The following is a 19971-nucleotide window of genomic DNA, read 5'->3' as shown; positions in this document are numbered from 1 at the left end:
AGGGTCCAGGACATGGTGCCTGAAAGCAAGGAAGCTGCAGCCATTTTTTTCTAAGACGCAGACACAAAGTAAGGCAAGATTAGACATTGCTGCTGGTATGATTATGTGTCTAAACACAGAGCAGAGGATAGACAGGAGACAACCTGGCAGCTGTACACGGAGACTGGTGGGAAGCACGCTGGGCACCATCAGTATCACCTGCAAAAGCAGGGCTGTCAGTGCCCTCAGCCTTGGCGGGGTCCTGCACAGCCGGGCTGCGTCCACCACCCAGAGGCCGCTGGCCCTTGCTTGTTGCTAAATGTATCTGCAGCCCGGGCCCCCCATCCCACCCCGGGGCGGAGCCGTGGCTCCATCCGTAGCTCCCCCTGCTGGGAGAGGACCTTGGTACTGGGCGCTGCTGCGGCCCCTAGGCCATTGCAGCCTCTACTCTTTGCCTCCAGGGTGCGCGAGCGCAGTGAGCGAGAGCAGTGCATGCAGGCACAGCTGGAGCGGGAGGAGCGCAAGCGGCTGCTCATCGCCCGCGAGAGGCTGGCTTTCCACAGACATCGCCTGGAGCGGGAGCGACTGGAGCGCGAGCGGCTGGAGCGCGAGCGCATGCGCGTGGAGCACGAGCGCAGGCGCGAGCAGGAGCGCATCCACCACGAGCGCGAGGAGCTGCGGCGCCAACAGGAGCTGCGCTATGAGCAGGAGCGGCGGCCCGCCGTGCGGAGGCCCTACGACGACGGGCGGTAAGCCACGCCACTCCTAGCCGCCACCCCTGAGGTGGCCCCTGGTGTTTAGAATTGTGCCGTGGTCCCCAGAGTCCTGTTAACACAACGATTTTTACTTAAAAGGAAGCACAAGTACTTGTTACAGTCAAATTTGGTATTCTGTACTTCATCTGGGAACCTGAGATAGTTTGAGATCGGTGGAGAAATGGTTGGATAAAGTGGTGCTTATTAAATCATTAGGTTCAGGTCCCAGCACAGACCACCACCCCCTCCCCCAGGAAGGAGTTCAGACACCCAGAGCAGCACGTAACACATGGGGCTGGGCATGCGGCCAGCACCTCCTTCTGGGCACCTTCCAGGTTTTGTAATCATTGCAGTAATTTGTGTTGGTTCATTCTGTTAATGAGATTGGTTTTAATTCCCCAGACATGCTGATGTGCCATACGAATACTAAAACGCTAACCACCAGTGAAAGGCCTGTCTCAGGTCTTGCTGTCAGGAGTCTGGGGTGATAATCCTAGCAATGATCCTATCAGAGCTTTTCCACATGCATGGTGTCTTGGGGGAGACTGCCTGGTGGTGTGTGTTTGTTCCTTTGTTTTAATCTTCTTTCTACTGGCATGGGTTAGAGAGGTCCCTGTGTAATGTATCACTGAGACTTCTGTAAAGGGCCTTTAAGGTGTCTTAGGACTTTTTATGCATTTTACAAGATAGTGAGGGGTGAGCCAGAAATGTTTTTGAACCAGTACATTTCAAGTGCTACTGAAAGTCCTCCCCACCTGGTGTCTGCTGGGTCAAGTCTGCATTGGGATAAAAGGACAGCAGTGTACTAATTGTCCTGGTAGACTGGCCGACCCTCATGGCCGTGAGAGGTTCCCAGAAGGGATCTGCTGACACCCACTTCACTGATCCCCTCCTACAGGGAGACCTGAGCTTTTCTGTGGGGGACAAGGGGCATGTGGGGTAAGAGAGAACGGAGCCCTTCAGTCACATCCCACGTCATCCCTCCAGGCGCTCTCAGCTCGTGTGGGCGCTAATGATAAAGTTCCTTCTTGTTCTGTGAAGTGATAGGGGCAGTGGGAGGGTCAAGTTTACCAGCTTCCGCAAAGGTAATCTATTGGGAGGGGGAAATGCACGTCCTCTTTCTTGCTTCCTCTCCTAGGCGAGATGATGCTTACTGGCCAGAAGCTAAGCGGGCCGCCCTGGATGAGCGTTACCATTCTGACTTCAACCGCCAGGACCGCTTCCACGACTTTGACCACAGGGACCGGGGACGCTACCCTGACCACTCAGTCGACAGGTCAGCCACTGACCCTGCTTGCTTGATGCATGTTTTCTTTGTCTTGGTTCATTCTTTTCTTTTTTATTTTTTTTAATGTGGATCATTTTTTAAATCTTTATTGAATTTGTTACAATATTGCTTCTGTTTTACATTTTCATTTTTCGGCCCCGAGCCATGGGATCTTTCTTAGCTCCCCAACCAAGGATCAAACCCTAGGCCCCTTCATTGGAAGGCAAAGTCTTAACCACTGGACCACCGGGGAAGTCCCTGTCCTGGTTCATTCTTAATGACAAAGAGCTCGAGTGGCTCTTCTAGGCTCTAGGCTTCTAGGTAGCCAGCCCACTTGAACCAGCAGAGTGTGTGTGAATTACCTGGGTTCAAGTGGAAATGTTTTCCGTTTGGGGTCTTAACCAACCTATCTTTCTCCTTATGCTTTCATTTAAATTGCTTTTTTCAGGAGAGAAGGTTCAAGGTCAATCATGGGAGAAAGAGAAGGACAGGTAAGTCAGAAGCTGTGATTGTAGCCACAGTTTTCCCTGTACAGTTGGTTCTCTTCCCTTTGTCTGCCTTCTTCCTCCTCCACCTGAGTTAGAGGAAGAACGAGTAAGGGAGTGCGGCACCTGCAATGTTCTGTGGGATGACCGTGTGAATAGCTTGTGCTTTGTGCTGGCCCAAAATTCAAACAAGTATTCTGAAGCCTTGTTTGGCTTTGACCCTAAGGTTCTATACACCTTAGTGACTACACCGGTACTAAAGTGCTGGAGAGCCTTGCATGAGTCTGGCAGGCTCTGTTGGGAAGTGCCTTGTGACCCACAGCACTGACTAGACGCGATGCCTCGTGTCACGGAGCCCGAGTGCCCCTGGAGTGTCAATGGTCGCAGGGTTAACCCGCCCCCGCTGAGCCTCGGGAAGCAACTGAGTCAGGCCCACACGTTTTCTTTTTGCAGGATGAACACATTAGAAAACAAGCTCAGTTTTCTCCTTTTTTCCTATCTTACATTTAGATTGAGAACTTCCCCAAAGAGCCTTGACTTCTTAGTGGGTTTCCTTGGAGAATCAGAGGGATGAGGGAAAGTTGTGGTCAGGGCATCGTTCTGGCAGAATCGCTGCCCCGTGGGTCGGTCTTCTCCCTGACTACAGCACCGACGTTCAGTCCTATCCTCCCTCCATGCCTGAGAACATGGCTGGGAATGGCTAAGCTCCTTGACTGCATCTGAGGAGTTCGCTGCCACCTCAGGAGCAATTCCATGACCCTCACGGGATTCCTGTTTCTCTGCTCCCAGGCATAAATCTCCCATGCAGCTAAATGTACCCCTAGTGTCATGGGTTTCCTTTGGTGGAGACATTGAGCACAGTGGTTAAATGTCCAGGCTCCAGAATCAGGACCAGGGTCACATCGCGGTGCCACCACTTCTGCTGAGCCTGTTTCTCCAGCTGTGAAAGGAGGGGAGGGAGGGTGAGGTGGAGTGGGGGGTTAAATGAGATGACATACGTGTCTGCGGCAAGTGTTTGCCCAGTCCTGCCATGTTGCTCTTGATCATGGATAGCTATTCTCATCTGATTAGATAGCGCTCTCCTGACTGAGAGGAGTGTTTGTGTTCTCACATCCATAATCACAAGTAAGACACAACTGCTGCCCCGAACGGCAAATGGTGACATCTGACACAGAAAGGGAAAACCAGCACAGGCCTCAGGGCCTTGTTGGACTGGTCCGTGGGTGGGTGGGTTGTTAGACAGGAGAATGTTGGTTAAATTTTAAAACACCAGGGAGAGATGGGAATGGGCTTTAAATAACTAGGTCTTGCTGAGATGAACTTCTATCCTTTCAGTGTTTGTCTGATTAGTCTTCAGAAGGCTATTGATAAAAGGTCATTCTTAAATGTTTGTCCAAAATTAAATGAAGCTGTGTAAAGCATGAGCTATAATTTTTTTAAAGTCAGTGCACTTTGAAGGTTGTTCGTAGAACTACTTCCGGAATCCCGTTTGAGAGCCCTTGTTACATTTGCCAGCACTGACTTTCCTGGACACGTTGTCTTGTGATTTTGCCCCTTGAAGGAACAATGTTCTATTTTGTCCATCTTGTAAGATAGACCCCCTTTTGTTGTGTTTAGGGCGGTGTGGGCACACATTTGGGGACGAGCGGCCGTGGGGAGCAGGCAGCGGTGCTGCCCAGTGCGCCGAGGGCCACGAAGTCAGGGCTCCCATGTGGAGCCACCGTGTACCTGCCCTGGCCCAGGAGATTCCCGTGGATGCAGACGGGGACAGGGCCGCTGGAGCGGGACCCCAAGGGGCTTCGTTACCAGGACGCCTTTCTCCTTCCTTCTCAGTTAGACCATAGTCCTGGGGCAAAAGCCCCAAAGCCACAGATCAGGTTTGTGGAACAACAAGAGAACAGGGCTGTGGAGCCAGAGCCACCTCGCCAGCTCCATGAAAGTCAGCCTGGGCCTTCTTGCAGCCGGCAGGGACGGGCTTGGGTTGAAGGGAAAGGGGCTAGAGTATGAGGTGTTCTCTTTCATCCTCCTGGGGTCTGTGCCGGCCAAGCAGTTCACGTGGCCATTGCCACTGAGTAAGCCGCTGGGCTGCCAAGGAGTCGTGTCTGGACAAAGCAGGACAGGATGCCAGGCCCCGGAGTGAATCATGTCAAAGGATCCCTGGTGGCTCTTCTGCTCTGGTGGCTGGCTCCCTGATAATATTCTGAGCACAGGCACCTGGCACAGCGTGATCCATTCCTGGTGTGGGGCAGTCGCTCAGCCCCAGCACGCTTCAGTCCATTGGTGCCTGAATCTCTGCCTTCTGATTAGGGAGAACCTAATTTGGTCTTGGGCTCCATGAGCACTGCTCCTCCCCAGGCCTTGAGCAGACTTCGGGGGTGCGGCTGTGTTGTGCCAGCTGAAAGGTTCTGTGTGGCCCCAGACAGTGTAAAGAAGGCCTGCCGGCACTGTCTTGGGCCTGCAGGGGCTCCTGTCTGAGTCATCGTCCTTGTCATTATTAACTTGTTGCTCCAAAGGCCCTGGGATCCAGGGTTGTACTGAGGCCTTCTTTCGTTTTGACCCTTTAACGTCCAGCATTACCCCGAACGCCACGGAGGACCAGAGCGCCACGGACGGGATTCCCGTGATGGGTGGGGCGGATACAGCTCTGACAAGAGGATGAGCGAGGGCCGGGGGCTGCCTCCTCCCCCCAGGTTTGTGTCTTACGTCCCATGGTGCCCATCGGGGCCTCTCACCCAGCTGGCAGGATTGGTGTGTCTGGCTGAGGACCCCTGGTCTTGGGCATAAGCTGAGTGCGGGCCCAGCGCACTCGCCACGGCCCAGGCTGCCTCTGAGTTCTCTGAGCAGCATCGGATCGAGTGCCACTTCCGTTCCCCCGCAGCCCCCGTTGCTCAAAAGGCTGGGGTCACAAAGTGCTAAACGCACCCTCTCAAACCCAGTGCCATTGCTCTCCTGGAGGGCAGAGGTGGGGGCAATCCAAATCAGAGATGTCTTTCTCCAAGGGGCAGACGTGAGTGGGGGGACCACAGCCGAAGAATGGAGGATGACCGTGCGTGGCAGGGCGCTGCTGATGGAGGCATGATGGACAGGGACCATAGGAGATGGCAAGGTGAGGACTGGCCCTTGGCCAAGGCGCATCTGTCTCGGTGGAGAAGCATCCGGGAAGCTGGGGTTGCCCCTGCTGTACGTCGGGCACTGCTCGTGAGGGCGGGAGCAACTTTCTCTGCTCTCCCTAGCGTGTGGCCTTGCTCCTTACGGCCTGGGTGGGTGAGTGGGTGAGGTGTGGCACAGGAGGTGTGCCACAGGTGCCGTAGCTCCTCTTCACCGTAACTTAGCAAGGAGAGTGGGTGTGTGCAATCCGTGTGCTCACACATCCTCCACGGACGGACCTGTGGCTCAAGAAAGGGACTGGAGTTGTCTGAGCCCCGTGTCCTCTGAACTTGATGTCCTGTGCCTGGAGGCGCTGTGTGAAAAGTGTTCCTTGTTTTCCAGGCGGTGAGAGAAGTATGTCTGGTCACTCGGGGCCAGGTCACATGATGAACCGGGGAGGCATGTCAGGGTAAGGCGCATTGTCACCGGTCTTGTCTTTGCTTGTGGGCTCGCGTCAGTGAAGGTGCTGTGTGCTTGGGCGGGTGTCACTGCTGCTAAAAGGAAGGAGGCCCCAGAGAGCACAGGCACAGGGCAGAGCCCACTGAGTGAAAAATAATTTGCCTTTGTTTCAGGCGCGGCAGCTTTGCCCCCGGGGGGGCCTCTCGGGGCCACGTGATCCCTCGTGGCGGCTTCGGGGGCCAGAACCGGGGGAGCCGACCCAACGACGCCCGCTTCACTCGCCGCTACTAAGTGCTTGGGCTCCTGTGTTATGTCACGTGGCAACAAGAATATGTTCTGTTAAGAGTTCCCTTAAACTGTGTACAATAATTTTTTTTTATCTGCTGCCATATTGTAGCTCAATACAATGTGAATTTGTTTTTTGTTTTTTTTTGGTTTTTTTGTAATAAATGTGTTTCTGTTCACATACCCTTTATTTAAAGCGTCGTGTCTTTTTATTTTCACGTCTTTAAGTAAAATGAAATTATACTCATAAGTGCTAAGCCACAGCTCTTCTTTCAGGGAAGGAGGATGGAAAGGGGCAGCTTTTGGGGACTGTTGGGTTTTCCAGAAGCACTTTGCCAGCAGCACACCCCTTCCAGCCTGCGTGATCCCGGGCCCGGAGTTCATAGGACCCGTCTGGGTCGTGTGTCTCAGCCTGTCTGGCCTTCCTCATGGGACTTGTGACATACCTCAGATGTTTGTTCCAATCGCCCACATTTTGCCTCCATGTATGACACCCTTGCTGAACGGGCTGTTTTGTGTGGTAAAATACACGTAACATGAAATTGACCATTTTAACCATTTAAGGGTAGAGTTCAGTGGCATTATGTACATTCTCAGCGTCATACAACCATCCCCACCGTCCATCTCCAGAACTTTTCTTTCTTCCCAAACTAAAACTCTGTCCCCATCAAACACTCAGTCCCCAGCCCCCTGGCCCCCACCACCTACTTTCTGTCTTTGAATCTGACTCCTCTAGGGACCTCGTGAGTGGGATTGCATCCTCGTGGGGAGGAGAGATGACCACGTGTGCCGTGAGAGGAGCAGAAGAGCTGTTGGACACCAGGTGATGAAGTCCACCAGGTGATGAAGTCCACCTCGGGGAGTGGCAGGGGCCGGAGTGGAAGGAGAGTTGCCGGGACAGAGGAGTCGGAGTCGGGGCGGGGGGTCTCGCCCCACATAAGGTGCAGGTGTGTTCAGGGTTCAAGTGCTGCGTGGACTCCAGGGGTGGCTTGGTGGGACAGTGCCACCTCCCCAGGTCAGCTGTGTTCCTTGTCTCTAGGGGCCCTGGGTCTGTATGGATGGAGCTGGGGGCAGGCCCCCCTATTAGGGGAACAGTGCTCAGAGGCCTGCCTCTTGGCTCTATCTCACACTCAAGAAGGGTCTGGCCCTGTCTGAAGGCTGAGATGTACCAACAACCAAGGCTAACCGGGCCCCTGTCCCCCCAGGGCCCAGACAAGGGAAGACAGACACAGGATCAGGCCTTTCCACCTATTGGCCGAATACACCTCCTCCACCAGGCCAGGCACATCCCCCTCCTAATCCCTGTAAATTTATACCGCACGTGGCAAGAGGGACCTGCAGACAGGATTAAATTAAGAACCTTCATATGGTATCTGGGGTTACCCAGGTGGGTCCTTGTAAGGGAAATAGGGAGAAGGGCAAGAAGGGGACACGACAGCAGAAGACCACACTGCTGGCTGTGAGGACAGAGGAAGGGACGCCAGCCAAGGATCACAGTGGCCTCTAGGAGCTGGGAAAGGCAGGAAACGGATTCTTCCCAGCGTCCAGAAGGAACCGGCCATGCCCACACCTGGATTTCAGCCCACTGAGACCCATGTTGGACGTCCAACCACGAGGTGATTCTGTCCCGCGAAGACAACTGGCAGCACCAGGAGACATTTGCGGTTGTCATACGTGGTGGGTAAGGAGGCACCGCTGGCATTTTGGGGGTTGGAGGCAGGGATGCTGCTCAACACCCCGTCCCTGCGGTGGCCCCAACACGGATTTATCCTTCCCGATATCAGCGATGCCAAGCTGTGGAAATCTGCCCCAAGGTGTTGGGCGCTGTGATGGGGCACCCACAGGGCACTGAGGAAGCCCAGAGAGGGCACTTGAGGAAGGGGACAGAGGAGGCTTCCCAAATGAGGGGGCATCTCAGCTGGGGGCAGGATGAACAGAGGAAGGATGGCCTAATGAGGGGCTGCAAAGTTGTGGGCAAAAGCTGGCGGGAAAGCCAGCTGTGTTCTGGGAACTGAGGGCCACTGGGCTGGCATATCCAAGGACTGAGGGGAGGCAGGGCCCCTGAGGAGTCTGGGCTCACAGGGAGGGCAGGGGGAGCTGCAGGTGTTTGAACAGGGGGTGACATCATCAGACATGGTCTCGGGAACAGATGGAAGGGGGCAGGCCCGGAGGTGGGGTCAGCAGGGAGGTGATCACTGGCAACAAATACAAGTCGATGGAGAGGAATAGGGGTCTGACTGGATGAGGAGACACAGAGGCAAGAGCAGCACTGGTCTCCAGGCTGTCAGCTTGGTCTGTGTGGACAGCGGGAAAGCCATGGGGTCAAGCAGAGCCCATGGCCAACCCTGGGCCAGTGACCATAGGCTGGTTTCAGTGCTAGAAAACGCGCGCGCGCGCGCACACACACACCCATGTCCCCAGGGCAGCTCAGAGACTGGCTTCAGGGAGCCTCGTGGAGCACATGGCACCACCCCAGCTCCCTGCGCCCTGAGCACAAACCCCTCCTGTATTCTCCATCTGTAAAAAATGGGCCCACAAGGCTGCTGGAAGGGCTCTGTGGATGGAGAGTCAGGCTGGGACAGCTCACAGGGCTTGTCCTTGAACTCGGGATGTGCCCTCAGCCTCCGAAATGGCCAGCACCAGCTCCCTCCTCGGCAGCAGAGGATCAAGGATGGCCCCAGGCCCCACCCATCCCACCCTCATCATAGACCCGCCCCCACCTCCACAGGGGCCCAGGTGGCTTTCAGGTGACACACAGGACATGGGAGACCCCACCTGGAGACCATTCCTGGAGACCAGGGTGGCACAGGTCACTCAGGGCTCTCCCTCCCCAAGCACCACCCTGCCCTCCCCACTCCTCCCTGGCCAGATGGACGGATGGACATGTGCTGGCTTCTGCTCCCAGGCGAGCCTGGGAAATGCCCCGGCCTCTGGTCTCTGCTTCCCTCATCTGTAACAGTGCCGTCCCCTCCTGAGTCATGTCCCTGGGTGAGTTCTATTCCCTAAACCAACTGACATGAACTCCGAACTCTTGGGAACAGAGGATCCTGTGCCAGCTCAGGGCACCATTACCCAGGCCTCCTCCCTGTTCCCAGGGTAGCTTCCTGGGCCAGTCATTGGCTCCCACCCAAGCCCACCTCCTACCCTGTCTGGGGCAGAGGTTTCCTCCTGCCATCACCACGGTGGGATGCTCTGTGACTGGGTGCTGGGGATCTCACAGGGAGCATCTCAAGGGCCCACCCTCCCCAGAGCTCCAGCTGGACGGAGAGACATTTAGGTCACCAAGCAGCTGACACCGCGGGTGTCAGAGAAGGCTTCCCAGGGGAGCAGGGAACATCTGGAAAACAGGGCCCTTGTGGGCCAGGGAGACTCCCTGCACGGCCATGACCGCCAGGTCTGTGCTCCCCAGGAATCCCCAGGTTGTGGGGAGAGGGTGGAATGAGAGTGGAAACCAGGTGAGGGCAGGAGGACAGGGACTAGATTAGGCGGGCAGATCAGTGAGCTGAGCAGGACAATCAGTGGCTCTGGGGGCTCGCAGCTGTGTAGACCAGCCCTTACCCCCAGATTGCCCCACCCTGTGCTCAGCCCTCCAAGAACTGAGAAGACCCCAGACCCAGATGGGCCCTGAGCCCCAGAGCAGTGGTCTGCTCCCACTCACCATACAAGGTCGAGGGCCCACCAGTGGGCAGGGCCCAGATACAAAGGGGTGAACCTTGGCCTTCGGTCAAGGTCAGGCCCTGAAGAGCCCCCAGGAGCCAGAAGCCCACGCCCCGGGGGCCAGCACACGGATCGGGGAACACTTCCAAGTCCTTTATTGGGCTGGCAAGGCCGGGAGCTGCCCTAGGAGTGGGGTCCCAGTCTGGCGTCCATGGCGCCCTGGCCCCGGTTCCCGCCTGGGGCAGGCAGCTTCCTCTTGACAGGCTACTTGGTTCGCTCCTTCAGGTATTCCCAGCCCTCCTTGGAGTACTCCCAGGCCTTGGAGGGGGCCACGGACAGAGCAGACATCACCGTGATGATGCCTGTGGGGAAGGAGGGCCCAGCGCTTTCAGCAGAGAGTTTGAGAGGCACCACTTCCGGCTCTGTCAATTCCATGCAGGGGAACAGGTGGAGGCCACATATTGCTCCCACCTCCCTGGAATCTCCACTCCCTTTTCTCTTTCAGATCCGTTGGGGGCAGCGGGGCGGGGAGGCGGGGGCAGCAGGTGCACACAGAGCAGGAAGGAGAGTGGTGGAAAGGCATGGCCAGGAAGGGAGGTGGGAAGTATCTGGGGCCACTCTCCTGCAAGCAGACGGACCAAGGCCTACCTGAATTCCAGGACTCGCGGATGTGAAAGTTAAACTTTGGAGGGGCTGGGAGCTGGGAAGAGAGGGGAAGAAGGGGCTGGTGAAAGGGGAAGGCCTGGCAGCCCGCGCCTCCCTCACAGGCAGGGAGAGCAGCACATGCCCCAGTGTGGAGAAAGCCAAGCAGGGCTGGAGGGACCGGGGATCAAAGACCACCCGAGCTGACGCCCCTGCTCCCGCAGAGCCATAGCCTCAATCCAAGCTCGGAGTACCTGGGGTATCTTCAGGCCTGTCTGCTCGCACACGTACTGGCTGAACTGGTACACGGCGGTGGGGACCACCTCCTCAGCTTTCTGAAGGACCGCCTGGCTCTTGTCGCTGGGCCCCAGCAGCTCCTGGTCGTACACCAGGTAGACAGCGCCCCCAGCCACACTGCCCTTGATGAGGAACCTGCAGGCAGAGAAAGGAACCACAGCAGCTCAGCAGATTCTGCTGGCCACCTCCCGGGTCTAGGCCCGCGGGTATGGGGGTGAGGGTTAGACCCCTAGGGGGAGGGGCGTGCCCACAGTCCAAAGAGTGACACACCCGAAGCCAGGCAGCTAATGCGGGAAGCACAGGGCATTTTGGGAGCCCAGAGGCGTGCCTGACCCACAGCACTTAATCTAAGGCGTGCAGGGATACTCAGCTCCATTTAACTGGTAAACTGAAGCCTGGAGAGAAACAGTGTCACTCAAGATCCCGCAGAGGGCAGGGAACAGTGAAGACTTAAGACTCCTGACCACCTTCTACCTTCCAGCCCCGAGGGATGCTCCGCGAGGAACCCGCGGGGGTTTTCTAAGTGTCCCTGGTCATTTCCTGTCATACGCAGCTCTGGGTGCGCATTAACCTCCCAACAAAGGCGTGCGGCACTCCCATATTACAGAGTGGGCAGCTGAGGCTCGGAGGGATCTCGGGTACAGAGTGGGAAAGGCACGGACTCGCTAGGAAGCGGGAGGGGGGCGAGAAGCTCCACCCTGTCTGGACAGACACGGGAGACCTGACACTACGGGCGGCGAAAAGCCGATCGGGAGCAAACCAGATGGAGGGTGCTCGCAGAAGGGAACATTCTTGGGGGCTTGGGGCCCTCCTGGTGGCCCCACGAACCTCATCAGCGACCACACTCCGGATACCATGATCGCTCCGCTCCGCGCGCAAGGACACTCGGCTCGCCCGTCACTTCCGGTCGCGGCGTCGCAGAGGCCTCTGGGAGGCGTAGTCTCTTGTCAGCCGCAAAGGCCTCCGGGAGTCGGAGTCTCGGCACCGAAACAACAGAAAGAGGTTGCAGTCCCACTGCAAAACAACCGTGCGAAGCTTAGTCCTCAGGGCCCAGCCGCCGCAAAGCTGTCTGGGAAAAGTAGTCGGCAAGTCACGTGAGGCGCCGGACGGCTCGTTTAGCCGCCAAGCCTCCTGGGAAAGGCAGTCGGGGGCGGCACGGCCCTCGTGACGTGAGGGAAAGAGGAATCGGGTGACAAGAGTGGGGCCTGAGGGGGACCCACAAGATGTCGTCTCCCGCGCCGGCGCGGGGGACTAAGGGCCCAGGCACAGGAAGAGAGTGCCTGGAAGCTGGTTGTCACGGCAACATGAGGGCTGATTTGTACGAGAAAGGCGGGCCTTTAGTCACGTGATCAGGTCAGTGGTTGAGGCCAGAGGAGAGCTAGGCGGGAGGCTGTTGCCCGGCAACGCCTGGGCGCGGAGTCCCCACAGTATAGCCCCTCCCCCCGAGGAGGTGGGCTCGGAGTCGCGTGACTCAGACCCTACGGGAGGGGGCGCGGTCGGAGACTGGCGGACGCAGTGGTGAAGTGAGGGCAGCGGGGCGCACGCGTGACTCCCAGGCCCGGACCCCAGCCCCGCTGGACAGCGGGAGAAACTGAGCCCTGAGTGGGTGAGTTCGCGATTGGGAGAGTGCAGTGAGTCGCACGCCCCCTTTGTCCAGAGGGGAAACTGAGGCCCGGCGAGGTCAGGGGGCCGGTGGGTTCTGCGAGGATCGGGTTTCCTCCTTTCCTCCCCCTTCAGAGCCTGGCTGTTTCATCCATCCATTCATCTCTCCGCCCACTCACCCACCCAGCCTGCCAGCCAACCCCTGCGAGGGAACTATGGTCAGGGCCAGTTTGAGGAGAATGTTGAACTGTGGGGCTTCAGGGCTTTCCCTGGAAGTGGGGAGAGGTGGGAGAGTGTTCCCTGCTGAGGGGACGCTGGCGTGACTGGGTTAGGGCGAGGAGTTCACTTTTCTGAGAACTGATAGATTCATGGATAGGAAGTGGGGAAGATGAGGATGGACAGAGAGCCGAGGCCAGACCTGCTGGGTCTCGTGGGCTCAGGTGAGGAGGGTGTGGTCTCCATCTGGGGCAGTGGTGAGCCCTGGGAGGGTTTGGAACAGGAAGGGACATCTCAGATGTTTTTGGACAAAGATCCCTATGGCCTTTCCTCTTTGCCCCATGCAGTTCAGAGGATAGAAACCCTAAGATGTAATGGGCTTGTGCCCTTTTCAGGGGAGATCCATGACCCCCTTAACTTTAATCACCTGGCCTGTTTTTATCTTTCACCTTCTCCCTGGAACAAGTAAATCGGCTCCCCCACCTGAAGTCACATCTTAATCCTGATGACACGGGCACCTCCATCTCCAAGCCAGTCCTGAGTGTCCGATTCCTTCTGGGTGTCTCCAGACAGAGTTATCTTTCTGGGCTCCCCCACCTCTCACCTCCCACATTCCTCATATCACTCTGGGTCAGTCTATCTGTTGAGTACCTACTGCATGTCTGGCAGTTCAGGGCACGGAAGATCCAAAAGGGAGCAAAACAGAAGCAGGTTTCCATTTCCTTTCTGCCCTCATGGAGCTGAGTCTAAGGGGAGAGAGGGATCCTGAACAGGTAACAAATCATCAAGATGATTTCAGGGGATGACAAGTGCTGAGAAGGAGAAAAGTTCTACAGGTAAGAGAGAGGGGGTGACCAGGAACAGAGGTGCTTTAGAGGAGGAGGCCAGGGAAGTGCCCTCTGAGGAGGTGATTTTTCCAGCCAAGACTTGAAAGAGCAAGCCGTTGGGTTGTATTTGGGAATACAAAATACAACCTCGTAGAGGGAACAGCCAATGCAAAGGCCCTGAGGCAGGATGGTGAGTGGCTGGTTCCAATGAACAGTGAAGAGGCTGGTGTGGCAAAGCAGAGTGAGCAAGAGGGGCTGGTCCAAGCAGACCCTTTTTGGTCACCAAGGCTTTTGTTCTAAGTGAAACGGGCAGGGTTTTCAGTAGGGGAAGAAGATGGCTGCAGTGGTTCAGGTGAGCTAGATGATGACCTGGACCAGGTGGTGGCTCTGCAGATGGAGAAGAGGGGGCAGGGCCAGGGGCATCACCGCTGGCTCTTCGAACAAAGACGCCGTTGGGGAAATGGGTGTGACTGAGGTGCGACTGTGGGCCAGGCCTGTGCCGGCCCCCCCTCTCTCCCGCTGCAGACCCAGGGAGGGCCATGAAGGTGCTGCTGCTCGTGGGGCTGGGAGCCCTGTTCTTTGCCTATTATTGGGATGACAACTTTGACCCAGGTGAGCGCCTGGGGGTGGGGGTGGGAGGAACGTTCTGGCTGTCCTCTCCATCCCCCAAGCTGACCACCCCTACTCGCTGCCAGCCAGCCTCCAGGGAGCCCGTGTGCTGCTGACTGGAGCCAGTGTGGGCATCGGGGAGGAGCTGGCATATCACTACGCGCGCCTGGGCTCCCACCTGGTGCTCACTGCCCACACCGAGGCTCTCCTGCAGAAGGTGAGACACTCCATCTCAAGTTTAATTGGTGGGGGGGGGGCGGGGGACGGGGAACAGGGCCTGGGTTTGAATCCCTGCAAACATTCAGGCTTCCTGTGTGGCCTTGGGTAAGTCACTTAATCTCTCTGAGGCTTAGTTTCCTCATTTGTAAATCAGAGACAATAAAAGGACCTTCTCCTGGGTTGTGATGTGGGGTTGCATCGGTAAGACAGTTGTAAAGCAAGGACTGTTCCTCACTAAATAGGAGTACTGATAGTAACCAAAGGCTGTGTGGATAGCTAGGGTTCTCAAGTTCAAAAGCGGGTTGGGTAGGCCCTTCTTAGCAACAGCCCAGTGTTATTTCAAGGAAATGTGCAGCTCCTGGGGATGAACCTTACAAAATTTCAAGAGGCCAGAAATCTCAAGATTTATTTGAAATCTGCGTTTTAAATGTTGATGGTTGAACAAGCAAAATGTCCCCTATTCTGGCCCATGGGCTGCCAGTTTGCTACCCCAGTGGTAACGCTTCAGACATGATGTTGAATGGAACCTGAGGCTCATAGCAGGGGAGGGGGCTTCAGGCTGGGGCCCCTTTAGGGCCGGCAGGTGGAGGGGGGCCAGCTGGGGTGGAGGGGCCCACGGGCAGCTCTGGCCCCCCCAGGTGGTAGGGAACTGCCGGAAGCTGGGCGCTCCCAAGGTCTTCTACATCGCTGCGGACATGGCCTCCCCTGAGGTGCCCGAGCGCGTGGTGCAGTTTGCGCTGGACAAGCTGGGTGAGGGGCGGGGCCTGGAGTCTGGGACCTTGGCCTAGGCCTTAGGGGCACGACCCAAATTGGGGCGGGGGTGTGGTAGTAACGGCCGTCTGAGGGCGGAGATTTATGGGTCCGGGGGCAAGGCTAGGGGTGGCGCCTTATGACATCCAGTGGGTGGAACTCTGGACCGGGCCTCATTAGATCAGGGATGAAGCCTGGTTAGGGAGTAGGGCGGGGTCTCTTTGATCTTAGTTGGGGCGCTACCTGGGTCAGAGCTCATTGTGTCAATGCTCTGGCAGGAGCATCACTAGTTCAGGGGGCAGGGCTATGGGTGGTGTCTCGTAGGGCGCGGGGGGCGGAGCCTTAAGGACAGCTCCGGGCTGATGGGCCTCTCCGGGCCAGGAGGGCTGGACTACCTGGTGATGAACCACCTCGGCGCCGCCCCAGCAGGCACGCGGGGCCGCAGCGCCCAGGCGACACGATGGCTCATGCAGGTTCTCCGCCCCTCCGCGGCCCCGGTTCCGCCCTCCCGCCAGACTCCACCCTCTCACCATTCCCCTCTCGGACCCTGCCCTTCCCAGCTCCAGACCCCAACTTTCCTGGTTCTAGGCTCCGCCCTCTTGACCTTGGCTCCGCCCCAGGCTGGTGTTCCCCCTCGTCCATTCGGAACTCTGCCCCGGTCCTCGAGCCCCGCCCCTACATACCAAGGCCCCGCCCCCAGGCTCTAGGCTCCGCCCCTGCCCCTTCTGGCCTTCGGTTCCTCCTCCGCCCGGTGACTCGCAGTCGCCACCTACAGGTGAATTTCCTGAGTTACGTGCAACTGACTTCGTTGGCGCTGCAGAGTCTGACTGACAGCAAGGGCTCCCTGGTGGTGGTGTCCTCGTTGCTAGGTGCGTGTACGCGGGGCGGGGAGTGGGGAAGCCATGGGGCCGATGGGGGCGAGCCTGGAGCGGACAGGAAGGCTTCCCGGAGGAGGAGCAGCGGCGTGTGGCCGCTCAGCCACTGCCCTCCCGCGCCCCCAGGCCGCGTGCCCACGTCCTTCTCCAGCCCCTACTCGGCGGCCAAGTTCGCGCTGGATAGCTTCTTTGGCTCTCTCCGGCGGGAGCTGGATGTGCAGGACGTGAACGTCGCCATCACCATGTGCGTCCTGGGCCTCCAGGATCGCGCCTCGGCCGCCGAGGGAGTCAGGTGAGGCCCAGGACGCGAGCCGGGGCCAGGCTGAGCGGGGAGGGGGTGTGGGGGGCCGCTCAGCCGTAGCCACAGTCCCCACCGCACCCTCCTGTCCCCAGGGGCGTCACAAGGGCCAAGGCGGCCCCAGGGCCCAAGGCAGCCCTGGCTGTGATTCGTGGCAGCGCCACGCGTGCCTCCGGCGTCTTCTACCCGTGGCGCTTCCATCTGCTCTGCCTGCTTCGCGGCTGGATGCCACAGCCAAGGGCCTGGTTCATCCGCCAGGAGCTCAACATCACGACCCCCGCTGCTGCCTGAGCCCCTGGGCTTAATGCCCCTTCGTCTTCCCAGAAGAAGACCCTCCAGCCAGTCGTCCTGGAGCCCGGACAGACACCTCTGAGCAGGTGGCCAAGGGCCAAAAGAAAGTCATCAAGACAGAAAAGTAAACCTGAGAAAAACTACCAGCACCTGAAAGCAGTCAGAACTCGGGGCGTGCCTGGCATCTTGTCAGGGACTTGGAAGGCAATTAATTACCTCAGTCTTCTCAGCTGTCATTGATGATATGATTGCTGCTTCCATTTTGCAGATGAGCAAACTGAGGCTCAGAGAGGCTATGTGACTTGCCTCAGGGCCCTGGCCACATCCAGCAGGTCACAACACTACTGAGCCACCCTTGGAACCCTCTCTATTTGCGACCTGAAACCACTGCGTCCCTGATTTGTTCTTTCCACTCTCAGCCTCGGAGCATCCCCCAACCATTTTCCCGAGCAGGGGAGCCCTCGAAGCTGTCGAGTTGATGGTGGGGTCTGAGGAGGGGGAAGAGGAAAAGAATGTGTTCTGGGCTGGATCCAGCCTCCCATTTGATAATAAAAAGCTTTCTTCCCTTGCACATCTGTTCAGACTCCTTGGTCCTTCCAGTTTGCTGGTGGCAGGAGGTGAAGAGGGATGTGTGTATTGGTGCCAGAACTCTCACCTTCATTTCACAGGTGGAGAAACGGAGGCTGAGAGACAGATGGACGTCATCCAGGAAGTCAGGGATGGAAGGAAGTGTAACTGATTGTGGGCCAAAGGCTATATTTGCAGCACGAAGAACGTGGTTTGTGCACCAATAATGATAGCCTGCATCAGGCGCTACGCACTTGACATTCATGATATCTTCACAACCAGAGGTTAGTGCTACCATTGTTACCATTTTATGGATGGGGAAACTTAGACGGGAAGTCAGAGACAGAAGCTGGGATTCTGACACCAGACTGTCCCTCTTTAAGGCAACGTGTGGGCTGCACCTGCACATCACTGGTATTTAGATTAATGAATTAAAAATTGACACTTTCCTTAAAATGGTAAACCAGCAGTGCTCGCATAAAGAAAAAGCAACTGTAAAGATAAAAACTAAATGAAAGCAATGTTATTAAAACAAAACAATGTTTTGAAGAATGAAACAATGTTATAAACAGCTAGCTACGGGTGGGATAGGGAGGGTGGGAGGGAGACGGAAGGGGGGGGCTATGGGGATATAAGTATAGCTGATTCACTTTGTTATACAGCAGAAACTAACACAAAAATGTAAAGCAACTATACTCCAATAAAGATGGTTTTTTAAAAAAAAAAAACTAGTTCCTGTTGGCTGTCCAAGCCTCCAAGATTAGCAGGTGATCCAAGGGCTAACCCCAAACAGACCAGCCTCAAATTCATACTGTCCCTTGGAAATAAATAGGATTGAAAGATAAAAACCAGAAAAAAAGAATATTTTTTTGTTCCCACCACGCCGCCTATCCCTGCACCTAAAATTACATCAAGTTATATCAAGTGCCACCAGGGGGCACTATATCACAACGCTTTCCTTAGCTCTAGCCCAGAGCTTGGCTTCATATATAGTAAAACCAATTTCTCCGATTGTGGAAATTTTAGTTTGTGCCAGTTATCATATCTTGCTCAAACAGTTTGGAATAGGTACTATTGTTGTCATCGTTCTATAAATGGAGAAATTCGAGTAGTGGGAGCTGAAGTCTCTGGCGCTGGGACAGCCAGCTGGCGGCACAGGTTGGATTTCACCTCTCAACCCACGCGCAGAGGGAGACACCGCAGCCACAGCCACGCCCACCCGGTCCGACTACTGGTTTGGGCCCGTGAGGATAAGCGCGCATGCTCAGGGGGCCCACAGGGACGCCTCCAGCCGCCAGGGGGAGCCCGCGACATTCCTGCCTCTCTGGCCCGCGCCGCCCGCGGGTCGGTAGAAATCCCAGAGTTCGGTGCGTTTGAGGCCCTTCCGCCGCGGCAGCCATTAAGGAGCAGCAGGTTAGTGAAGCCCAGCGCGAGTACCATCAGCTGCCATCCGGACCCTTGGGGCTCCAGTGCAGCTCGGGGGTATGGTTGGGTGCAGCGAGCAAGCCCGGGGGAGCCGAGGCGCGGGGTTCCGGGCGGCGGGGACCGAGCTGGGACTCACCTCCACCCCTCTCTCCCCACCCCTGTCCGCAGCCATGGCTCTGCGCTACCCCATGGCCGTGGGCCTCAACAAGGGCCACAAGGTGACCAAGAACGTGAGCAAGCCGAGGCACAGCCGCCGCCGTGGGGTGAGTGCCGGGAGCGCCGTCGGGAGTCGAGTCCCGAGGGCAGTGGGGAGCCTTGGGCAGTGGGTAGCCCTGGTGTCTTGTTTGTTTGCGGTACGCGGGCCTCTCACTGCCGTGGCCTCTCACGTTGCGGAGCACAGGCTCCGGACGCGCAGGCTCAGCGGCCATGGCTCACGGGCCCAGCCACTCTGCGGCATGTGTGTGCCCTGCATAGGAACCCGTGTGCCCTGCATAGGCAGGCGGACTCTCAACCACTGCGCCACCAGGGAAGTCCAGCCCTGGTGTCTTAAACGGAAGAAAGGGGGTGTCAGGCTTGCGCAGAGCAGAGTGAAGATGCCGGTTACGCGCCTGCGCGGCGAACGCCCGCCGGGGCTAAGTAATGGGACCCACCTGGCCCGTGGATTCGGAAGCTGGGGCAGGAGCGAATTGGGAGCGAATTTTGACGCATGAGCAGGAGTTTGCCGAGTAGAAGGGTTTCTGGATCGGGGTTGGAATGTGGAGGGAAAGCGGATTCCTTGTGTGTCAGGTTGAGGAGTCGTAGGCTCATGGGGGTTTATATATTTCTTCATTAAGCGGCCCCGACTCCACGGTGCCCAGCTTGTGTCCAGGGCGAGAGGGTTCTGGGCCCGGGGAACACCCTGTGCAAAGGCCGGGTGTGACGTGCCACTTTAATGTTGATAAGATTGGGGACTGGGGAGGATTTGGGCTTCCCTTGTTAGCAGACATACAACACTCCACCCGGAGACCCCCTCCGAGCCCCGCCCTGACGCCTCCCTTCTCCCGCAGCGCCTCACCAAGCACACCAAGTTCGTGCGGGACATGATCCGGGAGGTGTGCGGCTTTGCCCCTTATGAGCGGCGGGCCATGGAGCTGCTCAAGGTCTCCAAGGACAAGCGGGCCCTCAAGTTCATCAAGAAAAGGGTAGGTAGGACCCCTGTTAGGGCCGGGGTGGGACTTGGGGCTTAGGCTCACGGCCCTCCTTGCCCGGCAGGTGGGGACACACATCCGTGCCAAGAGGAAGAGAGAGGAGCTGAGCAATGTCCTGGCCGCCATGAGGAAGGCGGCAGCCAAGAAGGACTGAGCCCTTCCGCTCTGTGCACAATAAAACTTTTCCAGAAA

The 19971-nt window shown here is 57.2% G+C and overlaps 4 protein-coding genes across 15 annotated transcripts in view; 3 read left to right on the top strand and 1 right to left on the bottom strand.

Moving 5' to 3' along the window:
- Positions 1-6507, top strand: part of SAFB (scaffold attachment factor B) — a 34401-nt gene extending 27894 nt beyond the window's left edge. The window contains exons 15-21 of one of the 2 annotated variants that reach the window (XM_079915878.1): positions 441-728; positions 1873-2010; positions 2450-2492; positions 5058-5176; positions 5486-5592; positions 5976-6042; positions 6206-6507. In XM_079915878.1, coding sequence (XP_079772004.1) covers positions 441-728; positions 1873-2010; positions 2450-2492; positions 5058-5176; positions 5486-5592; positions 5976-6042; positions 6206-6323 — 880 coding nt within the window. In that variant the 3' untranslated portion in view covers positions 6324-6507. The remainder of the gene's footprint in view (positions 1-440; positions 729-1872; positions 2011-2449; positions 2493-5057; positions 5177-5485; positions 5593-5975; positions 6043-6205) is intronic. The other variant, XM_079915877.1, reaches the window with a different exon arrangement.
- Positions 6508-10096: 3589 nt separating this feature from the next.
- Positions 10097-11973, bottom strand: MICOS13 (mitochondrial contact site and cristae organizing system subunit 13). The gene is made up of 4 exons (XM_079918513.1): positions 11742-11973; positions 10871-11048; positions 10623-10674; positions 10097-10336 (listed from the first exon to the last, which is right to left on the bottom strand). Exons 1-4 carry the CDS (start codon positions 11768-11770, stop codon positions 10239-10241), a joined length of 357 nt encoding a protein of 118 aa, XP_079774639.1. The 5' UTR covers positions 11771-11973; the 3' UTR covers positions 10097-10238.
- A 164-nt stretch (positions 11974-12137) lies between these two features.
- On the top strand, positions 12138-18468 carry HSD11B1L (hydroxysteroid 11-beta dehydrogenase 1 like). 11 transcript variants are annotated; one of them, XR_013827821.1, is made up of 9 exons: positions 12144-12519; positions 14051-14170; positions 14254-14384; positions 15025-15136; positions 15461-15609; positions 15912-16005; positions 16138-16303; positions 17269-17451; positions 18356-18468. XR_013827821.1 is itself a non-coding variant. In XM_079918506.1 (8 exons), the coding sequence occupies exons 2-8, from the start codon at positions 14098-14100 to the stop codon at positions 16598-16600; spliced, it is 921 nt and encodes a 306-aa protein (XP_079774632.1). In that variant the 5' UTR covers positions 12138-12266; positions 14051-14097; the 3' UTR covers positions 16601-16800. The 11 variants fall into 11 exon arrangements, 9 of the variants coding, with proteins under 9 accessions (XP_079774632.1, XP_079774634.1, XP_079774633.1 ...); XR_013827822.1 differs by having other exon boundaries at positions 18226-18363; XM_079918506.1 differs by lacking the exons at positions 17269-17451; positions 18356-18468 and adding an exon at positions 16405-16800 and having other exon boundaries at positions 12138-12266.
- On the top strand, positions 18441-19971 carry RPL36 (ribosomal protein L36). Its single transcript, XM_079918514.1, has 4 exons — positions 18441-18580; positions 18761-18855; positions 19639-19773; positions 19844-19971. The coding sequence occupies exons 2-4, from the start codon at positions 18763-18765 to the stop codon at positions 19931-19933; spliced, it is 318 nt and encodes a 105-aa protein (XP_079774640.1). The 5' UTR covers positions 18441-18580; positions 18761-18762; the 3' UTR covers positions 19934-19971.

This window comes from Stenella coeruleoalba (assembly GCF_951394435.1).
Source record: "Stenella coeruleoalba genome assembly, chromosome: 3".
In the NCBI taxonomy this organism is placed as follows: Eukaryota; Metazoa; Chordata; class Mammalia; order Artiodactyla; family Delphinidae; genus Stenella; species Stenella coeruleoalba.
The sequence above is the reverse complement of the archived record's forward strand: the minus strand, read 5'-3'. Positions and strand labels throughout refer to the sequence as shown.